Here is a 21808-nt window from a genome sequence, read left to right on the forward strand (position 1 = left end):
GCTGAGTATGAGATACCTGATTGGAACTGGTAACCTGGGGCATCGGGGACTTCTGGCTGACACATAAAAAGGAGTGTCAGAGAGTCTTCTCACTCTAGGGACTGGCTCTGAGCTGGTTGGTCAGAGTCCATCTACTGAATACATGAAAATAAAGGATGACTTGGTGACGGGATACCGGTTTTTGTATAGTTATTTCAGTGGTGACTAGAGAAAACAGAACGCTCCTGAAGAAAATTCTGCTGCAGCAGTTGTTTTTTAGTCTGGGGTATGCATTCTGGCATCATGCCTTTATTTGGAAAGCTGGATCCTTCTGTCGAAGACTGGGCCCAATATGCAGAAAGGATGTGTTTTTGTTTCAGGTAAATGAGATTGAGGCAGATGAAAAGCAACAAGTCATCTTTCTGACAGCTTGCAGACCCGCAGCATTTTCAGTTCTTAGAAACCTAATTTTCCTGAGGTACCAGATACTAAAACTGTTCAAGAATTGACAGATTTAGTTAAGGAATATTACGAAACAAGCCTCCTCTAATTCTGAGATGCTATCCCTTTCAGATGCAGAAGAATTCGTATCAGGATTTTTGACGGGGTTAAAAAGACTGGCAGAGGATTGTGATTTTGATTTAATCCTGAATGAGATGCTGAGAGACCGTTTGGTATATGGAATTAATGATATAACCATGCAAAAGCACCCACTAGCTGAAACCCAACTGAACTTCAAACAGGCAGTACAACTAGCTTTGTCATTAGAAAATGCGGCAAGTAGAGCATGTAAGCTACAGGGTATCCCAATGGAAGTAGACATCCTCACTTGCCAGACTGAACTTGGGAAACAACACTTGAATGTAGGCAATTACAGAGTCTCATGCAGAACATTTCCTGAGCAGAGGGACCCTGGGTCAGTCTACAGCAAAACCCCAAAACAAAACTGAGTTTCAGCCAAATGGCTAAAATGTTCTTCAGGATCCAAGCCGAAAAGTCAATATAGTTGTATGCAGACTGGAAACAGCAAATGAGTCCTACAAGGCCTCACATGCCAGTATCTAGGAGAGTGTACACCCTGGAAAGTCCTCTACATGTGATTTGGAACAGTTCTATTGCTTGACAACATCCAAATCAGATTAGAGTGGTGCTGGAAAAGCACAGCAGGCCAGGCAGCATCCGAAGAGCAGGAAAATCGATGTTTCGGGCAGGAGCCCTTTATCATTCCTGACTTTCGCCTAACATCCAAATCAAAGCCAATCAAAATTAATGATCACCCAGTTCTCATGGTAGTCGATAATGGCACAGCTGTATCAGTTGTTGCGGAATCAGTTTTTAACAAGTTTGCACTTGACTCCAACCCTTAAAATTATGCAAGATATCTGCCACATTGAGAACATTTACCAGGAACCGTTACAAAGTAAGGGTACGACTTTGGTTCTAGTCTCCTATGAGAAGCAGTTGGTGCAGTTACCACAGATTGTAGTAAAAGGCTCAGGCCCAAGCCTGATGGAACAAAATTGATTGAGAAAGAATCACCTTGATTGCCTTAACATTTATCCATTAGAAAATATCTGCCTGAGTGAAATCCTAATTAAATTCCCAGACATTTTTTCAGGAAGGTCTAGGGAGTATCAAACAAGCCAAGGTCACCTTCCACGTTGACCAGGAATCAATTTTGCAAGACCCGCCCAGCGCCATTTGCCTTATGGGCAAAAGTAGAGACAGAAGTCAGGAAACTTCAAAGCAAAGAAATCATCATACCTGTACAGTTTGCGGAATAGGCAGCATGGTCATTCCAATTGTGAAACCTGACGGCTTGATTTGCTTTTGTCAGGATTTTAAGCAATTAGTAAACTACTTTTTGCAGCTGGATAAATACCCAAACCCTTGCATAGAGCACTTTTAGGCAAAATTGGAGAGGAAGGCTGTCCTACACTAAGCTGGACATGAGCCATAGATATCTGCAGTTGTAACTAGGTGAAGATTTCCAGGAGTATACTGCAATTAATATCAATAAGGAGTTTTACCAATATACATGATTGTCATTTAGGGTATCATCAGCCTGCAACGTGAAAGCGGATGATGGAGAACATTTTACAAGGTCTATCTCAGATTGCCATTTGTCTGGATGAAATGCGAGTAAGTGGGAAGACCAATGAAGAGCATTTAGAGAACTTGGACATAGTGCTTATACATTTCTCCCAGGAGCGCATGTGCCTTAGAAGGGAACAATGTGTGTTCCAGGTGCCCCAAGTGACCTACTTGACTACAGAGTCGATAAGACTGGGTTACAACTATTGGGAGATAAAGTGAAGGCAATCAAAGTTGCCTCGACTCTCAAGTCGGCTCCGGAGCTTAGGTGTTTCCTTGGCTTTGTGAATTATTAAGGGAAATTCATAAATAATCGGGCCTCCACTCTTACACCTGCTATTGAAAAAGGGTCAGCTTTGGAAATGGTCATGTAGCCAAGAAGTAGCCTTTAGAGAAATGAAAAAGCAGCTATCGTCATCTCAGGTTTTGGCCCACTACGACCCCAAGCAAAAGATAGTGCCGGCATTGTGATGCCTCCCCATACAGTATCAAGGTATCGTTGGCTCACCAGTGGCCCTGCGATTGCCTACATTCAAGTATTGTTTCCCAAGCTCAGTCTGACATGTGAGGGTGTCCACTTCCATTGGGATACTCTGTAGCTCATATGCTCTACTTGCCGCATTTTCAAATGACAAAGCTAGTTCCTAATTGATTATAGGACTATACCTGACACAACTATAGGAATAGCTCCACCAGAGTTGCTGATGGGAAGAAGACTCCATACCAGGTCAAACCTGATTTTCTGGGACCTGAGGGGGTAGGGCAAAATGACAGCAAGAACGCCAATGCCGACCTCATGCCTCCTTGAAGCGAGAGAGACAGTTTACTTCAGACACGAAGTTTAGTGTTGAAAGCACAGAAATGGCCCTTCATTGGTACGAGGTGGGTCAACATGACATACCAAATTTGGGTAGATGAGGAGACCTGAACATATAGATTACATGAAACTGCTACCTCACAAATGGGGCATGAGCAAAACATACCTGGCCCCTCAGAACAGTTAGAAAGGCTGTCAGAAACCATGGGTTCTCTCCCTTTGTCTGGCGTTGAAAAAGCCTCAGAATCCAAGATGAATGCAGCCTCTATACCATTGCCACCTGAAGAAGAGGAGGAATCTGTCCCAGGACACTGCAGACACAAGAGATAGGCTATGGTATGGTACACGTTACCGGTATCCGAATCAGAGTTGGTGGAACTGGACCTGGAGCAAAGATATCCCAGATAAAACTACGAAAAAAGAAAAAAAAACACTGCACTCCCGCACCTAGGTAGAGAGAGATGTAGTAATTGGAATGAGGGCTAGGTGGACCTTGTTGAGTATGAGATTCCTGACTAGGGTTGTTAACCTGGTCCAGTCAGGGAGTCATATAGATGTACAGCACAGAAACAGAACCTTCGGTCCAACTCATCCGTGCTGACCAGATATCCCAACTCTAGTCCCACCTGCTAGCACCCAGCCCATATCCCTCCAAACCCTTCCTATTCATATACCCATCCAGATGCCTTTAAATGTTGCAATTGTACTAGCCTCCAGCACTTCCTCTGACAGCTCCTTCCATACATGTACCAACCTCTGTGTGAAAAAGTTGCCCCTTAGGTATCTTATATTTTTTCACTCACCCTAAATCTATGCCGTCTAGTTCTGGACTCCCCCACCCCAGGGAAAAGACTTTATCTATTTATCCTACCCCTGCCCCTCATGATTTTATAAATCTCGAGAAGGTTACCTCTCAGCCTCCAACTCTCAAAGGAAAGCAGCCCCAGCCTATTCAATCTCTCCCTATAGCTCAAATCCTCCAACATCCTTGTAATTCTTTGCTGAACCCTTTCAGGTTTCACAACATTTTTCTGATAGGGAGGAGACCAGAATTGCCTGCAATATTCCAAAAGTGGCCTAACCAATGTCTGTGCAGCTGCAACATGACCTCCCAACTCCTGTACTCAATACTCTGACCAATAAAGGAAAGCATACCAAGTGCCTTCTTCACTAACCTATCTACCTGCAACTCCACTTTCAAGGGGCTATGAACCTGCACTCCAAGGTCTCTTTGTTCAGCAGCACTCCCGAGGACCTTACAATTAAGTGTATAAGTCCTGCTAAGATTTGCTTTCCCAAAATGCAGCACCTCACATTTATCTGAATTAAACTCCATCTGCCCATTGGCCCATCTGATCAAGATTCTGTTGTAATGTGAGATAACCTTCTTCGCTGACCACTACACCTCTAATTTTGGTGTCATCTGCAAACTTACTAACTATACCTTTTTCTGCTCACATCCAAATCATTTGTATAAATGATGAAAAGTAGTGGACCCAGCAACAATCCTTGTGGCACTCCACTGGTCATAGGCCTCCAGTCTGAAAAATAACCCCTCTACCATCACCCTCTTTCTTCTACCTTTGAGCCAGCTCTGTATCCAAATTGCTAGTTCTCCCAGTATTCCATGAGATCTAACCTTGCTAACCAGTCTCCCATTGGGAACCTTGTCAAATGCCTTACTGAAGTCCATATAGATCACATCCACCACTCTGCCCTTATCAATCCTCTTTGTTACTTCTTCAAAAAACACTATCAAGTTGGTGAGACATGATTTCCCACATTCAAAGCCATGTTGACTATCCCTACTCAGCCCTTTCCTTTCCAAATACATATACATCCTGTCCCTCAGAATTCCCTCCAACAACTTGCAAACCACCGACGTCAGGCTCACTGGTCTATAGTTCCCTGGCTTGTCCTTTTCAGCTTTCTTAAATAGTGGCACCACATTAGCCAACCTCCAGTTCTTCCGGCACCTCACCTGTGACTATCAGTGATACAATTATCTCAGCAAGGGACCCAGCAATCACTTCACTAGCTTCCCACAGAGTTCGGGGGTACACCTGATCAGGTCCTGGGTAGTTTTATGCGTTTCAAGACATCCAGCACTTCCTCTTGTGTTATATGGACACTTTTCAAGATGTCACCATCTATTTCCCACATTCTATATCTTCCATATCCTTTTCCATAGTAAACACTGATGCAAAATATTTGTTTAGTATCTCCCCCAACTCCTGCGGCTCCACACAAAAGCCATCTTGCTGATCCTTGAGGGCCCTATTCTCTCCCTGGTTATCCTTTTGTCCTTAATGTATTTGTAAAAAGCCTTTGGATTCTCCTTAACTCTATTTGCCAAAGTTATTTCATGTCCTCTTTTTGTCCCCCTGATTTCCCTCTTAAATGTACTCCCACTGCCTTTATACTCTTCTAAGGATTCACTCGATCTATTCCATCTATACCTGACATATGCTTCCTTCTTTTTCTTAACCAAACCCTAAACTTCTTTAGTCATTCGGTATTCCCTACACCTACCAGCCTTTCCTTTCACCCTAACAGGGAAAAAACTGTCGCTGGATTCTTGTTATCTCATTTCTGAAGGCTTCCCATTTTCCAGCTGTTTCTCTGCCCCCAGTCAGCTTTTGTAAATTCTTGCCTAATACCATCATAATTGGCCTTTCTCCAATTTAGAACTTCAACTTTTAGATCTAGTCTATCCTTTTCCATCACTATTTTGAAACTAATAGAATTATGGTCGTTGGCCCCAAAGTGTTCCCCCACTGACACCTCAGTCACCTGCCCTGCCTTATTTCCCAAGAATAGGTCAAGTTTTGCACCTCTAGTCGGTACACCCACATACTGAATCAGAAAGTTTTCTTGTGCACACTTAACAAGTTCCTCTCCATCTAAACCCTTAACACTGTGGCAGTCCCAATTTATGTTTAGAAAGTTAAAATCCCCGACCATAACCACCCTATTATTCTTACAGATAACTGAGATCTCCTTACAAATTTGTTTCTCAATTTCCCGCTGAGTATTGGGGGCCCAAATCCCAGTAAGGTGATCATCCCTTTTGTATTTCTCAGTTCAACCCAAACAACTTCCCTGGGTGTATTTTTGGGAATATCCTCCCTCAGTACAGCTGTAATGCTGTCCCCAATGAAAAACACCACTCCCCCTCCTATCTTGCATCCCTTTCTGTCCTTCCTGTAGCATTTGAATCCTGGAACATTAAGTTGCCAATTCTGTCCATTCCCAAGCCACATTTCTGTAATTGCTATGATATCCCAGTCCCATGTTCCTAACCATGTCCTAAATTCATCTGCCTTCCCTGTTAGGCTTCTTGCATTGAAATAAATGTGGTTGAATTTATCAGTCCTACCTTGTTCTTTGTTTTGTTCCTGTGTGCCCTGACTGTTTGACTCACTTCTTTTCTCAAATGCACCAGTCTCAATTGATCTCTTTCCTCACTATCCCTGGGTCGCACCCCTCCACCTTACTAGTTTAAATCTTCCGGAGCAGCTCTAGCAAACCGCCCTGCCAGTATATTAGTCCCCTTCCAATTAGGTGCAATTCGACCTTCTTGTATGGGTCACTTCTACCCTAGAAGAGAGTCCAATGATTGAAAAATGTGAATCCTTCTCCAATACACCAGCTCCTCAGCCATGCATTCATCTGCTCTGTCCTCCTATTCCTACCCTCACTAGCTCGCAGTACCAGGAGTAATCTAGGTGTTACTACTCTTGAGGATCTCCTTTTTAAATTCCTGCCTAACTCTCTATATTCTCCCTTCAGAATCTCATCCTTTTCCCTTCCTATGTTGTTGGTTCCAATGGGTATAATGACCTCCTGTTGGGCCCTCTTCCCCTTGAGAACATTCTGCACTCTCTCTGAGACATCCTTGATCCTGAGTTTTTGGTCTGAGTTTTTGGTCTGTGCCTCGGACTAGAGAGTCCCCTAACACGATCGATCTCTTGAAAGCCGACGTTTCCCTCGTTGCATTAGAGCCAATCTCGATATCAGAAACTTAGCTGTTCGTGCTACATTCCCCTGAGAGTCCATCACCCCCTTCATTTTCCCAAGCAGCATACTTGTTTTAAATGGGGATAGCCACAGAAGATACCTGCCTACCTCTCTTACCTTGCCTGGAGTTTACCCATCTATGTGATTCTGCAACTCTTCTCCCTATAACTGCCATTCATCACATCCCCTTGTTAATTCCTCATTTCCTCTAACTGTCTCTCCATTAATCCATTTGATCTGATAGGATTCAAAACCAACAGCATTTATTGTAGATATAATCCTCAGTAACGTGTAAACTCTCTGTAAGCTCCCACATCCAACAAGAAGAGCATATCACTTTACTAAAGGCCATTTTTGCTTCTTTCAATCTACAGACCCAGAAAACAGCACTGTCTTATTTCTCTCCAAAACACTGCTCCAGGCCAACTTAATTCTTGTGGCTTATATTTGTAAGTTTAATCAAGAGGCATGTCTCAATAAAACATATAATCAAGAAAGAACCCACTCTACTCACTAATGCAGGCTTACAGCAAGGCCCCAAGGCCACTCTTAAAACTATTTACTTATCTGTTTCTGTGCTGTGACCTCTCCCAAACAGGTTCCTCCAAGATCAGTTGTGAATTTCACTGTTTGTTAGTTTTCCCAGACGCACTCTGATGTCCAGGGATACATGAATTCAAACAGCAAAGGCAGTAACTGCACAGATTCGCTGCTGCGTCAGTTAGCAGTGTGGGTTTTTCTCTCTCTCCCTCTCCTGTACTGACTGACCATGTGCTGCCTTTGTCTGTTCCTCTCCCTTTTAAAAGTGTTGTTGTTTTGCCTTTTTTTCTCCATAGTTCCAAAACAATGCAACAGCATATAAAACAGTATTTGCTGCTCCTGGAATTAGAGGAAATGACCCCCAACACCTGAAATACCTCAGAAAAGACGCAGCCTGTTATAGCCAGAAGTTTTTCCTGTCCTCCATCTTGGATTACCTAGAATCCGACTCCTGACTGATCGACATAAACAGGAGTATCAGGGGTTCTGCTCACCCTCGGGCTAGTTGGGTCAGTGTCATGTGCTATATATGTGTAAATAAAGGATGCCTTGGTAACAAGGTAACGGCCTTTATGCAATTATTTCAATAATGCCGCTCTCCAGTGCCTTCTTCAGGCACAGAAAATAAACCAAAACATAAAATATAGAAGCAGAAAAAGAAAAAGTGTTCAACTTTATAGACCTTCTTGTTAAGTGCTCCACCATGGGCCTGCTGGCCATGGACAAGTCCCCTTTGCCGTGCTGCCGCTGCTGGCGATGAAAGTCGCCATTGTTCAGCGCCATCTAACTTCCACCAACATCCTCACCACTGAGTCTTGGCTGGATCTTGGCAATGCAGATGCACCAACACCACCATGTACCACACTGGCCCAAACTGGACTCCACCCTCTCCATGAGGCTGCTTTTGGTCCACCTCACCAATGCAGCTGCTATCGATGCCGCCAGGTCTTGCACTGGGCCCAAAGTTGCCTCCGCCACTGCCTCCTTCAATCTGTGCTAGACAGGAACCCAAACGCACCTGCAATGTCATTGCCACATGTCTACACTGGGCCCATTCGAGTTGACATTAGGCTCACTCTCCAACCACCACAAGTCCATGCTGAGCCTACTCGCCATCACCAATGCCTTCGCCGCGACCAAGCTTTTCACCAAAAGATAAGTAAAATAACAGATGTCCTGGCTGACAGATATAAACAGGAGATTCAGAAGTCCTCCTTAATCTATGGACTGGCTGGTTAGAGTCCATGGACTTTGCATATGTAAATAAAAGGTGACTTGGTGGTGGGATATCGGCCTCTGTGCAGTTATTTCAGAGTGCCTGTGCAAAACAGAATGTTAGAACTGAGAGCCTTTAACTCTGGCTGAAGCACTAACATGTTAATAGGTATGGCACAACATGGCAAGACAAAGAGTGGATACTGTAAGTATGCGGTTTGTCCAAACTGAGCAAGTTAGCAGTCTAGAGATGCAGCCTACTTCATTTTGTGAACTGGGTCCCTATCCATACATGCAAAGGTTCTTTGCTGCAGCCTTTCAGTGCAAGTCTGCACTTCATGAGCAGCCTACAAGTATGTAAGAGAGAGATGCCATGATCATTGCAGAGGCTTACTGCCAATGTCCATGGACAAATAGTGCATGCAGCCAATGCATCATGCCCTGAAATGTTTCGATGTAAGCAAAATGGAAAGAGCAAGTGGTAAGCTGAAGTTGTCAAGTACTTACTCTGATTTTCATGTCAGGTTTTCTCAACATCTAGGTTGTTTGGTAATGTAGGAAACTGGATATTAATGCGCAGGTTGGGCTCTTAACAAGGCATTTAGCAAGCAGAAAACTAACCTTAATTGACAATTTGCCGTTGTCAAGTGAGAAACATGCTCCTCTGCTTGTCAAAAGCATAAAAGATAGAGCAAAATGCTCCCATTGTTGAAACAAACCTCACTGGACATCTTTTTTTGATTTTGCCACAAATCTAACCATAGCCTATGTTGCTGAGACTCCTATAAGATTCCACCCGTAGTTTTGATATGATGAATGTTCCACCAATCGATTTGACAACTGTTCAGAAATTCATGTCCCTTTTTTTTACAAGGCCCAATGCTTTTTCAGTGTTTTCAGGCACTTAACTGGATATGTTTTGGCTTATCATTGAATTAAAATCTTACTTTGGCAGATATCCTGCCCCCAGAGCTGCTGATCATTCAGGGCATGACAGCTCTCTATGACAAGCAGCATCACCAGGAATAGTTGCTATTATGTATATCATGCTTTTATGATTGTTTATATTTAAAGATTAGTTGTGCTATATGTACTTAATGTGGTGATTCTGCCTGCCAGTTAATCTGCTGTGATTTGTAAGCTATACTTGCAGAAATAACTTGGTTTGCTGTTAAATTATTTCACAATTTAGAATACAATTAATCAGTCCCTGATGAGAAATTGATTATTAGGCAGTTTTTAACACAACAGTGCCCATTTCCAGTTTTACACTGAAACCTTCACCAGAGAGCACTAGAGCTTGTTAAGTGGAACAGCAAGGGGCTCTTCAGCAAACAGGAAAGGAAGGGAAATTTGATGCAAGGAAAGAAATCTTTCAGCAGCCTCTAGCCCCTCTTTTCTGATTCTGGGTTCCGCAGTCAGATACTGGGAGTCTGTGATTGAGAAAACCACGCTTCCCAATGCAGGCCATTGTCTAATTTAATAGACTTTACTGGTTTCTATTCAGATAAAACAGAAGACCCCTGTGAATCCAAGTGTATCTCTGAAACACAACTAAATTACATGGTTTCAAGTGACATGTTTAGGAGCCCAGTTGCCATCATGTCACCATTAAGATGATTATCTGCATTAGGGCGTTCTCACATCACATTAAACACTAGACACATTTCCTGCCTTTGAAAACTTTGGCATGTTGTCTCCCCAGTAATTCACCCTGCCTGTTTGCACATCATCTACTACATTCTACAATGCAGATACCCTTGAGGTTGCATATTGAAGTACTTAGGTGAAAGTGAGGACTGCAGATGCTGGAGGTCAGAGTCAAGATTAGAGTGGTGCTGGAAAAGGCAGCATCCGCGGAGGAGGAAAATCGACATTTCGGGCAAAAGCCTTTCATCAGGAATTGAAGTACTTACCCCAGCCCAAATCTCTTGAGTCATCTAAAACTCATCTTTAAAAGTCCATTGCCTTTCGTAAGGCTAAATGAATATAAATATTGTGTTTCATTGCTTGTGTATCACATACCTTGTGATGAAATGCAACTTTGAAATGCATCTTTTAGAAGGGTGGAGTTATGTAAAGACCGTATTGTTTTACTTTATTTTTGGTTGTGGAATGAAATGGGAGCAGAACTGTTTTAAAACCAAAAATAGTTGAAAGAATTACCTCAATTCTAAAAATATGTAACTGGAACTCATTGTAAGTTGTGTTACACTGCTGTTTTCTTCAAACAGTAGAGGAGGAGGAGACCTCATGGCACCAGGGATGCATGTGCAGAGTTAGAGTTTTCCAACAATGGATTGATGATTGGTTTGTACAATCATGGCCAGTTGTACATGCTGGAAATCATCAGCCTAATGACAACTCTAATTGGCTTTTGGATAAGTGAAAAGCTGGAATATCTACAATAGAGGGAGAGAAGTCTCAGGAATGCTCAAGGAACAGGGCTGTATCTCTATTGCTCTGAAGTAAAAGTAATTGAAACCTGAAGAAAGCTAGTTATTTTCTCCCACCAGTTACTTTAAGCTGTTGCCTCTAACTAGCCACTAAGAAACTTCATAATTAGCATATCAATCATCTCTTCCAAAGAAGTGCAAAAATCAGGAGAAAGTGATTGGAGAACAGAGGCCATGGGATGCAAAAGGTACATCTCATCATTCCTGTGGACTGATGCTATTGATTTGTCACTTTTTTTCTGCACCCACAACACCATTTCTCGTTTGGTTGTTTGTATCTGCCTAGGTAAAAACAATGACTGCAGATACTGGAAACCAGAGTCTAGATTAGAGAAGTGCTGGAAAAGCACAGCAGTTCAGGCAGCATCCAAGGAGCAGTAAAATCGACGTTTCGGGCAAAAGCCCTTCATCAGGAATACAGCTATCTGCCTGTTTGTTTGTGTAGGGATTTTAAAAAGGGGGTTAGAGACTTAACTAGCAGAGTTATATGTTTATAGTTAATAATTTTGTTTACCTTTGGTTAATTGTAATAAGAAATCAATTGATTAATTGTAACAAACGCTAGTTCTTATTCAGTTCAGGAACTTGGTCAGTGTTTTCTGTTAACCTGATTCCATCAGACAAATAAATTCGGGACTTTGTGTACTGTAAGTATCAATTTTGTGGCAACCCTGGGAGTAGTCCAGCTCAAGAATCAGCCTACTTTCCCAGTCAGTCTCTTGAGGTAACCCTGGACAAAAAAGTCGAATTCTAATATCACTGAAATCTACAGGTACAGTGTGTCAACCTTTTCTCACTGGCATCAATTCCTGCAGCATACCACACAACTCTGCTACCATTCTTGAGAGACACAGACTTCGTAGACATTGGTATTTAGATGTCACAATGAAAATTAGCCTCTGGCAGTACATACTTTGAGCTAAGTAGCATTTCTAAGACAATGAGGCTTTCTTCTTGCCCGCACATACCCTTTTTTGTCCACATCAAGCCTATGAGCAGCCACTCCATTTAACTCAATCTTGATGACATCTCACTGGGTGAATTGACTTATGTGGAAACTGCAGATGTCTTGGACAAGTTAGGAAAGAAGTAGCAGACGGAATATAATGTGAGAAAGTATCAAGTTATGTACTTTAATAGGAAGAATAGAATTTTAGACTATTTTCTAAAGGGGAAAGGTTTCAGAAATATGAAGCACAAATGAATTTAGGAGTCCTAATTCAAAATTCTTTTAAGGTTCACATGCAGATTCAGTTGACAAGGACTGGAATACAAGAGCAGGAATATACTGCTGAGGTTATATAAAGCTCTTGTGAGACAGCATTTGGAATATTGTGAGTAGCTTTGGGCCTCATATCTAAGGAATAATGTGTTAGCTTTGGAGAGATTCCTGAAGAGGTTCACAAGAAGGATTGTGGGAATGAAGGGCTTGGCAAATGAGGAGTGTTTGAGGACCCTAGAATCTCATTGATACTTACAAAATTCAGAGAAGGCTGGATAGAATGGACATGGAAAAGGTGTTTCCATTCGTAAGAGAGACTAGGACCCACAGGCACAGCCTTAGAGTGAAGGCACCAACTCGTTAGAACTGAGATGAGGAGGAATTTCTTCAGCACACGGTGATGAATCTGTGGAAATAATTGCAGCAGAATGCTGTGGAGGCCAAGTCATTGAGTGTGTTTGAGACAGAGGTAGATAGGTTATTGATTAGTAAAGGGATCAAAGGTTACAGGGAGAAGGTAGGAGAATGGGTTTGAGATGCATATCAGCCATGATCGAATGACAGAGCAGACTTGATGGCCTGAATGGCCAAATCTTCTCCTATGTCTTATGTTTCAGTGACTTGTGACATGGAAGACACATTTTCACAACAGCATTTAACCTTTGTCCCACTATCTGCACTGTCTCCAAATTTGATAGCATTGTCTTTTGAAAACACAATCCACAATCAGTTTGAAAGTATAGCTGCCCTTTCATCCAACTTACATTGAAATCTCACCTTGTTTGAGTTGATAAGACTCTGAGTCTCTGTGCATCTTGTACACCCACTATTGGGATAAGAATAAGCATCAAAAGGGACATTGTGATCCATCATGACTTCACCAGCTCTCAAAATGAGCAATGCACCTAGTGCCATTTCTCTGCCTTCTCCGGAAAACTTTGCACATTCATCCTTTCCAGATAATCATCCAGTTTCCCCTTGAATCCTCTTGATAAAACGTGTTTCCTCCGTGATCTCAGGCAGAGATCTTAGCATTCCAGATCTTAACCATGTTCTCCATGAAAACATTTCTCTGTTTCTAGAATCCCTGCAGTGCAGAAACAGGCCACTCGGCCCAACAAGTCCACACCAACCCTCCAAAGAGTATCCCACCCAGACCCACTCCCCTACCCTACTACTGTAAATTTTCCCTGACTAATACACCTAACCTACACATCCCTGAACACTATGGGCAATTTAGCATGGCCAATTCACCTAACCTGCATATCTTTGGATTATGGGAGAAAACCAGAGCACCCAGAAGAAATTCACACAGACACAGGGAGAATGTGCAAACCCCACACAGGCAGTTGCCCAAGGCTGGAATCAAACCCCGGTCCCTTGTGCTGCGAGGCAGCAGTGCTAACCACTGAGCCCACCATGCAGCCCTCTGCATTCTTGGTCACACCTAACTGAATTCTGGAAATAAGGCAGTCATCAATAGTTTATCACCTTTCACTTTATAGTAGTTGAATGGTCTCCTTCTGCACTGTAGCAGTTCTGTGATTTTGTGGGAATTTGGTACAAGTTCTAGTAAGCAAACAGCCATTCATTAATACATAGCTAGCTTTATAAAAGCAGTTTTCTTTAATATGTGGTAAAGCTCAGTGGTCAGCACTGCTGCCTTACAGCATTAGGAACCCAGGTTCAATCCTAGCCTTGGGCGACTGTGTGGAGTTTGCACATTCTCCCTGTGTATGTGTGGGGTTCCTGTGGGTGCTCCAGTTTCCTCCCACAGTCCAAAAATATGCAGGTTAGGTGAGTTGGCCACCTAAATTACCCATAGTGTTCAACTATATGTAGATCAGGTGCACTAGTCAGGGGAAATGTAGATTATTAGGGGAATGGGTCTGAGTGTGATACTTTTCGGAGGGTTGGCGTGACTTGTTTGACCAAATGGCCTGTTTCCACACTGTAGTGATTCTATGATAATTGTTTTTGAAGCCTTCACTGCAATAAAAATTGGGAGTTAATTTATGGAAAAGGACGGTACCAGCTTTAATAAATAAAGGTTGTACAGTATATTTTTGATTAGATTAAAATAATTATGGCAATGTATGTGTAGCCTGAGTTCTGTGCATCTTTTCAGACATATACAATAAGAACACCACCAGTCATTCAAAATAAACTTCTGATCGGCACAATGAAGCCACCTTGTGGTGAAGTTTTGCAGAAAAAGAGAAAAGTGGCTTTAGACCTGGATACACATTCAGATAGCTCTGAGCACAGTGATCTTCTGGTAAAGATTTTTGTTATGCAAATAAATGTTTTTATTAGTTCATATACAGAAAATATATATTTTAACTGAGAAATGTGTATGAAATACAGTGCTATTCTTTGTTCAAGGTAGAAAGTATATAATTGCAAGTAACCTATCAATGAAATAAGTGACATTTAATAGTTAATGAAGTATGGAGGATGAATACTAAAAAACTACAAATGTATAGCCTCTATCACTCATAATAGTGCCATTTTAGTTAAGATGATTTGATCAGTTAAAAAAATGTGGATAGTAAATGTGAGACATCATAAGCTTTGGAATCTATGTTATAGCAGTTTGAGCTAATCAATTCAAAAATCAAAGCTGAATAACATTGTTAAAATGAATATCATTATCCATGAAGTTTATTACAATTCAATGCAACTGTAGTGCAATGTACAGGTTTCTGAAATATACTGGAAAAGTTAAATTGTTAACAGCATCATCTTCTTGTTAATGACAACCTGTAAACATAAATGTGTGAAGGCTTCCACCTCCTGCATTTTTTAGGACTATATTCCAATATAACAGTGATAAATCACCATTAAACCCATCTGTCAGACATAGCAGGCATTTCCAGTTGGAAATAACTTCAGAGGCAATGGCAACTGGTTAGAACCACATATCTCTGAATATCTATCTATGATACAGGTGGTGTATTCACACCTACCGAACTGTATTGACACCAACCAGGTATACTGAGCAAGTTGTGTTCAGTTCTAACAGCTCAAATTTATATTAAAATGACAGTTTCAAATATAAAAATATGGGACACTGTCATCAATGCCCACTCTAAATTATTTTCTTGATGTGCAGCCTGTTTATTTCAATACACAATGCTTTTAAATGTTTTTCATGGCATCTTGATGCCATATGGGTTGCATAATTATATACGCAACTAACATGAATTATTACCTGCTATGCTTCAGGATGTTAGGAATACTGATATAGATTTGCACAAGGTCACAAGGGTTTATGTGGGAAGAAATCACATACAGAGAAATTCCTATGGCTAGATAGTCATAAGAATGGGGTACGATGCTCAACTCATCAATCGCCAGTTCCGACATCCCACAGTGAAAAACCGCAACAACCTCCTCAGAAGACAGACACAGGATACAATACAAATAAAATACCCTTCGTTATCCAGTACTTCCCTGGAGCGGAGAGACTACGCTGTTCTTCACAGCCTTCAACATGTCATCGATGATATTGAGGATCTCACCAACATCATTGCTACACCTCCACTTCTCGCCTTCAAAAAACCACCAAACCTTTGACAGACCATTGTTCGCAGCAAACTACCCAGTCTACAGGACTATATCGACCACAACACACACAACCCTGCCATGGCAACCTGTGCAAGACATGTCAGATTATCAACATAAATATTATCATCACCACGCACATGGCAAATACTCATGTTGACCCAGCCGATGTTGTCTACCTCATACACTTCAGGCAAGGATGCCCAGAAGAATGATGTATTGGCGAGACTATGCAGACATAATGACAATAGTTGAATGGATACCTTGCAACAATCGCCAGACAGGAATATTCTCTCCCAATCAAGGAACACTTCAGCGATCAAGGACATTCAGCCTCTGATCTTTGGGTAAACATCCTCAAGGATCCTTCGAAATACACAACAACGCAGATTTGCCCAGCAGAAACTGAAAGCTAATTTCAGTACCCAAGAAGACGGCCACAACCATGGTCTTGGTTTCATGTTGCACTACATGTGACCCGACAATACTGTTCTGTTTCGGTAAGATCTACCTTACTGTCCTGTCTTGACACTATCACCTTGTTAAATTGTTAGGATTACTCTACCTTCATTAGTTTGTACAGTTTTGGATTACTTATTACTTTGGTTAGCCACTAGGCATGCAACTCTTATACCCAGCATATTATTAGTCATTGTTTTGTCTCCAGAACCACCTTATTTTTAATTTCTTGTAATTATCTCTCCGCCTCATTTAATCAGATCATAGGTTATCCGTTCGCTTGCTGACACTTTACTTGCACTGTACGACACTCTACTCGAACCACATTTATGATTTTTTTATCTCTCTGCCGATAAATTCTGTATCTGTGTGCTCTCTCACTGACAAAGGGGATACCCTCCGAACACTTGTGATTTCAAATAAACTATTGGGTTAGCTGGCATTTCCACATCATAGGTGTTAATTGTAGCAAGCTTTGTGAAGGACATCCCCCTACCAGCCTTGGGTATAAATCCCATATGCAAGGGATTGGATATTTATCCAGCTGCAAAAAACAATTTAACATTTGTTTAAAATCGCCTCAAAGGCGAACCATTGCACCGGGCTTCACAACCAGTATGATTGGTGCTGTCCATTCCACAAACTGGACTAGTGTGGTGATCCCTTTGCTTTGCAGCCTTCTGATTTTTAACTCTACTTTTACCTGTAAGGCAAATAGCTCAGGCGGGCCATGCAGAATCATGGAATTGCTTCTTGGTAAACATGTAAGGTAGCCTTGGCTTCTTTGGTGGTCATAGAGTCATAGAGGTGTACAGCATGGAAACAGACCCTTCGGTTCAACCCGTCCATGCCAATCTAGTTCCACCTGCCAGCACCCGGCCCATATCCCTCCAAACCCTTCCTATTCATATACCCATCAGGTGCCTTTTAAATGTTGCAATTGTACTAGCCTCCACCACTTCCTCTGGCAGCTCGTTCCATACATGTACCATCCTCTGAGTGAAAATGTTGCCCCTTCGGTCTCTTTTATATCTTTCCCCTCTCATCCTAAACCTGTGCCTTCCAGTTCTGGACTCCCCCACCCCAGGGAAAAGACTTGTCTATTTATCCTATTCATGTCTTTCATGATTTTATAAACCTTTATAAGGTCACCCCTCAGCCTCCGATGCTCCAGGGAAAACAGCCCTAGCCTATTCAACTTCTCCCTATAGCTCAAATCCTCCAACCCTGGCAACACCCTTGTAAATCTTTTATGAACCCTTTCAAGTTTCACAACGTCTTTCCGATAGGAAGGAGACCAGAATTGCACGCAATATTCCAACAGGGGCCTAACCAATGTCCTGCACAGTTGCAACATGACCTCCCAACTCCTGTACTCACTACTCTGACCAATAAAAGAAAGCATACCAAATGCCTTCTTCACTATCCTATCTACCTGCGACTCCACTTTCAAGGAGCTATGAACCTGCACTCCCAGGTCCCTTTGTTCAGCAACACTCCCTAGGACCTTACCATTAAGTGTATAAGTCCTGCTAAGATTTGCTTTCCCTAAATGCAACACCTCACATTTATCTAAATTAAGCTCCAACTGCCACTTCTCAGTCCATTGGCCCATCTGATCAAAATCCCGTTGTAATGTGAGGTAACCTTCTTCGCTGTCCACTTCACCTCCAATTTTGATGTCATCAGCAAACTTACTAACTATGTGCTCACATCCAAATGATTTATATAAATCATGAAAAGTATTGGACCCAGCACCGATCCTTGTGGCACTCCATTGGTCACAGGCCTCCAACCCTCCAACACCACCCTTTCTCTTCTACCTTTGAGCCAGCTCTGTACCCAAATGGCAAGTTCTCACTGTATTCCATGAGATCTAACCTTGCTGACCAGTCTCCCATGGGGAACCTTGTCGAACATCTTACTGAAGTCCATATAGATCACATCTAACGCTCTGCCCTCATCAATCCTCTTTGTTAGATTAGATTAGATTAGAGGAGAAAGTGAGATCTGCAGATGCTGGAGATCAGAGCTGAAAATGTGTTGCTGGAAAAGCGCAGCAGGTAAGGCAGCATCCAGGGAACAGGAGAATCGACGTTTCGGGCATAAGCCCTTCTTCAGGACTGTGATCTATATGGACTTCAGTAAGATGTTCGACAAGGTTCCCCATGGGAGACTGGTCAGCAAGGTTAGATCTCATGGAATACAGTGAGAACTCGCCATTTGGGTACAGAGCTGGCTCAAAGGTAGATTAGATTAGATTATATTATAGTGTGAAAACAGGCCCTTCGGCCCAACAAGTCCACAACAAGTCCGAACCCACCCATACCCCTACATTTACCCCTTACCTAACACTACGGGCAATTTAGCATGGCCAATTCACATCTTTGGACTGTGGGAGGAAACCGGAGCACCGTAGGAAACCCACGCAGACACGGGGATAATGTGCAAACTCCACACAGTCAGTCGCCTGAGGCGGGAATTGAACCTGGGTCTCTGGTGCTGTGAGGCAGCAGTGCTAACCACTGTGCCACCGTGCCGCCCATAACCGTGTCCCACCGTTACTTCTTCAAAAAAACTCAAACATGATTTCCCACGCACAAAGCCATGTTGACTATTCCTAATCAGTCCTTGCCTTTCCAAATACATGTACATCCTGTCCCTTAGGATTCCCTCCAACAATTTGCCCACCACCAACATCAGGCTCACTGGTCTATAGTTCCCTGGCTAGTCCTTACCACCTTTATTAAATAGTGGCACCACATAGCCAACTTACAGTCATCCGGCACCTCACCTGTGACTATCGATGATACAAATATCTCAGTAAGAGGCCCAGCAATCACTTCCCTACCTTCCCACAGTTCTAGGGTACACCTGATCAGGTGTTGGGGATTTATCCACTTTTATGCGTTTCAAGGCATCCCGCACTTCCTCCTCTGTAATAAAGGCATTTTTCAAGATGTCACCATCTATTTCCCTACATTCTATATCTTCCATGCCCTTTTCTATCGTAAATACTGATGCAAAATACTCGTTTATTATCTGCCTCATCTCCTGTGGCTCCACACAAAAGCCGCCTTGCTGCTCTTTGAGGGCCCTATTCTCTCCTTAGTTACCATTTTGTCCTTAATTTTTAGATTAGATTAGATTACAGTGTAGAAACAGGCCCTTCGGCCCAACAAGTCCACACCGACCCGCCGAAGCGAAACCCACCCATACCCCTACATTTACCCTTTACCTAACACTACGGGCAATTTAGTATGGCCAATTCACCTGACCCTGCACATCTTTGTGATGTGGGAGGAAACCGGAGCACCCGGAGGAAACCCACGCAGACACGGGGAGAACGTGCAAACTCCACACAGTCAGTCGCCTGAGGCGGGAAATGAACCCGGGTCTCTGGCGCTGTGAGGCAGCAGTGCTAACCACTGTGCCACCGTGCCGCCCACAATGTATTTGTAAAAATTCTTTGGACCTTAGACCTTCCTGAAAAAGTTTTGGGTATTTAATTAGGACTTCACTCAAGCATCCATTTTCTATTCGAAAAATGTTGAACCAATCTAGCTGAATCTTTCTGAACCAAATTTGCCCCATCAAGTTTCGGCCCAAGCCTTTTATTACAATCAGTGGTAACTGCACCAGCTGCTTCACATAAGGGAGCAGAACTGAAGTTGTGCCCTTAATCTGTAAATATTCCCTGTTATAAGTTCTCAGTCTAGTCGAGGTCTTGCGCAAACTTAAGGAGTGGAGTCCAGTGCAAATTTTGTTAAAGACTGGTTCTGCAACAACTGATACAGCTGCAACATTATCGACCTCCATGAGAACCGGGTGACCATTTACCCAGACATCTATTTTGATTGGTTCTGATTTGCATGCTGCTAAGCAATTTAATTTTTCCAAATCCCATATAGGTGGATTTTCCACAGTGTTCACAGTCCTGGATAAAGGCCTATAAGTTATCTTACTCAATTTAGGTCGAGTGGGACTCTTTCGCTGTCTTGAGTCTGCAAGCAGCAACTACAATGACTTGCCAGCTCAGATCCTGAAGAAAGCTTTAACCATCTGGCTGAGGCTTGGCCTTGTTTTGTGGTTTTGCTTTGCTGTCCCTCTGTTCAGGATATGTCCTGAATGAGGTTATGCAATTGGCTTCACTCGAGCAATTGGTGTACCTCAAGCTCAGCCAGGCTGACGAAGGTGTCCACTTCCATTGGAATACACTGTAACTCATAAACTCCACTTGCTGCATTTTCCAATGCTAGTTGTAATGTCTGTTTGAAGTCCAGGTGGCTTCAGCTAGTAGGCACTTTTGCATGGTTACATCACTTTTCCCACACATCAAACAGTCTCTCAGCAACTCATTAAGGGTTAGACCAATGTCAATGCCTCTGCCAGTCTTCTTAACCTCATCAAAAATCCTGACATGGACTCCCCGGTTCTCGAATTGCCGAGTAAAACTGATAGCGTCTCAGAGTTAGAGGAGGCTTGGTGTTCTATTATTCCTTAACCCAAATCTGTCAACTCTTGAAAGGTTTTCATATTTGGTGCCTCAGGGAAAATTAGTATCATAATAACTCATAAAGCTGAGGGTTCACAAGCTGTGAGAATTACTCATTGCTTTTCATCAGCCTGATATCACTTGCCCAGATAAAAAAATACCTTCTGTTCACAAACTGGGTCCAAGTCTTTGACGTCAAGATCAAACACGTCAAGCTTCCCAAATAACAGCACAATGCCATAAATGCTTATCCAACTCGTGATGGTAACATCCATGTCGATAATCTGACATGTCTTGCAGAGGTTCCCATGTCAGGGTTGTGTGGTGTTGTGGTCAATGTTGTCCTAAAGGCTGAGTAGTTTGTTGTGAACAATGGTCTGCTTAAAGTTTGGCAGTTTTTTTTGAAGGCGAGAAAGTGGAGGCATAGCAATTATCAGAAACTAAATGTCAATACATTACCAGTGCTGAGCTTTTCAATAGTTAGACTTATTGCATACCTACTTTCAACAGGCTACCAATACAAACGAAAAAGCATTCAAGTTACTGGACCAGCTTTCCAGTCTTATAGAAAATGAACAATTGTCAAGAATGAACCAACTGCCACTGAAACCTATTTTTAAAACTAACTGATGATTACAAACCAGCTTTTTAGACTACATATTCTGTTGCTTGAATTTTGATAATGAGCAATTCATCAAATAGAAACAAGTTTTAGGATTTTGCGATTCTTATTTTTGTTTTTCAAATGGGTAAACAGTGATGTGCACACATATTGAAGAATCAGTAAAAGCAACATATTTTCATGCAGCACATGATGTGTACTAACATATTCAGTACATATAAAGCACATGGTCCACCACCATCTTGGTTCAGAAATGTCGACTAGGAGAAAGTGAGGACTGCAGATGCTGGAGATCAGAGCTGAAAATGTGTTGCTGGAAAAG

General features: G+C 42.4%; 1 protein-coding gene across 1 annotated transcript in view; it reads left to right on the plus strand.

Moving 5' to 3' along the window:
- sycp1 (synaptonemal complex protein 1) overlaps positions 1-21808 on the plus strand; it is a 374769-nt gene that overhangs the window by 341128 nt on the left and 11833 nt on the right. Inside the window, exon 29 of the mRNA XM_043716250.1 lies at positions 14472-14621. Within this exon, the coding sequence (XP_043572185.1) occupies positions 14472-14621 (150 nt within the window). The remainder of the gene's footprint in view (positions 1-14471; positions 14622-21808) is intronic.

This window comes from Chiloscyllium plagiosum, chromosome 26, assembly GCF_004010195.1.
Source record: "Chiloscyllium plagiosum isolate BGI_BamShark_2017 chromosome 26, ASM401019v2, whole genome shotgun sequence".
Classification (NCBI taxonomy): domain Eukaryota; kingdom Metazoa; phylum Chordata; class Chondrichthyes; order Orectolobiformes; family Hemiscylliidae; genus Chiloscyllium; species Chiloscyllium plagiosum.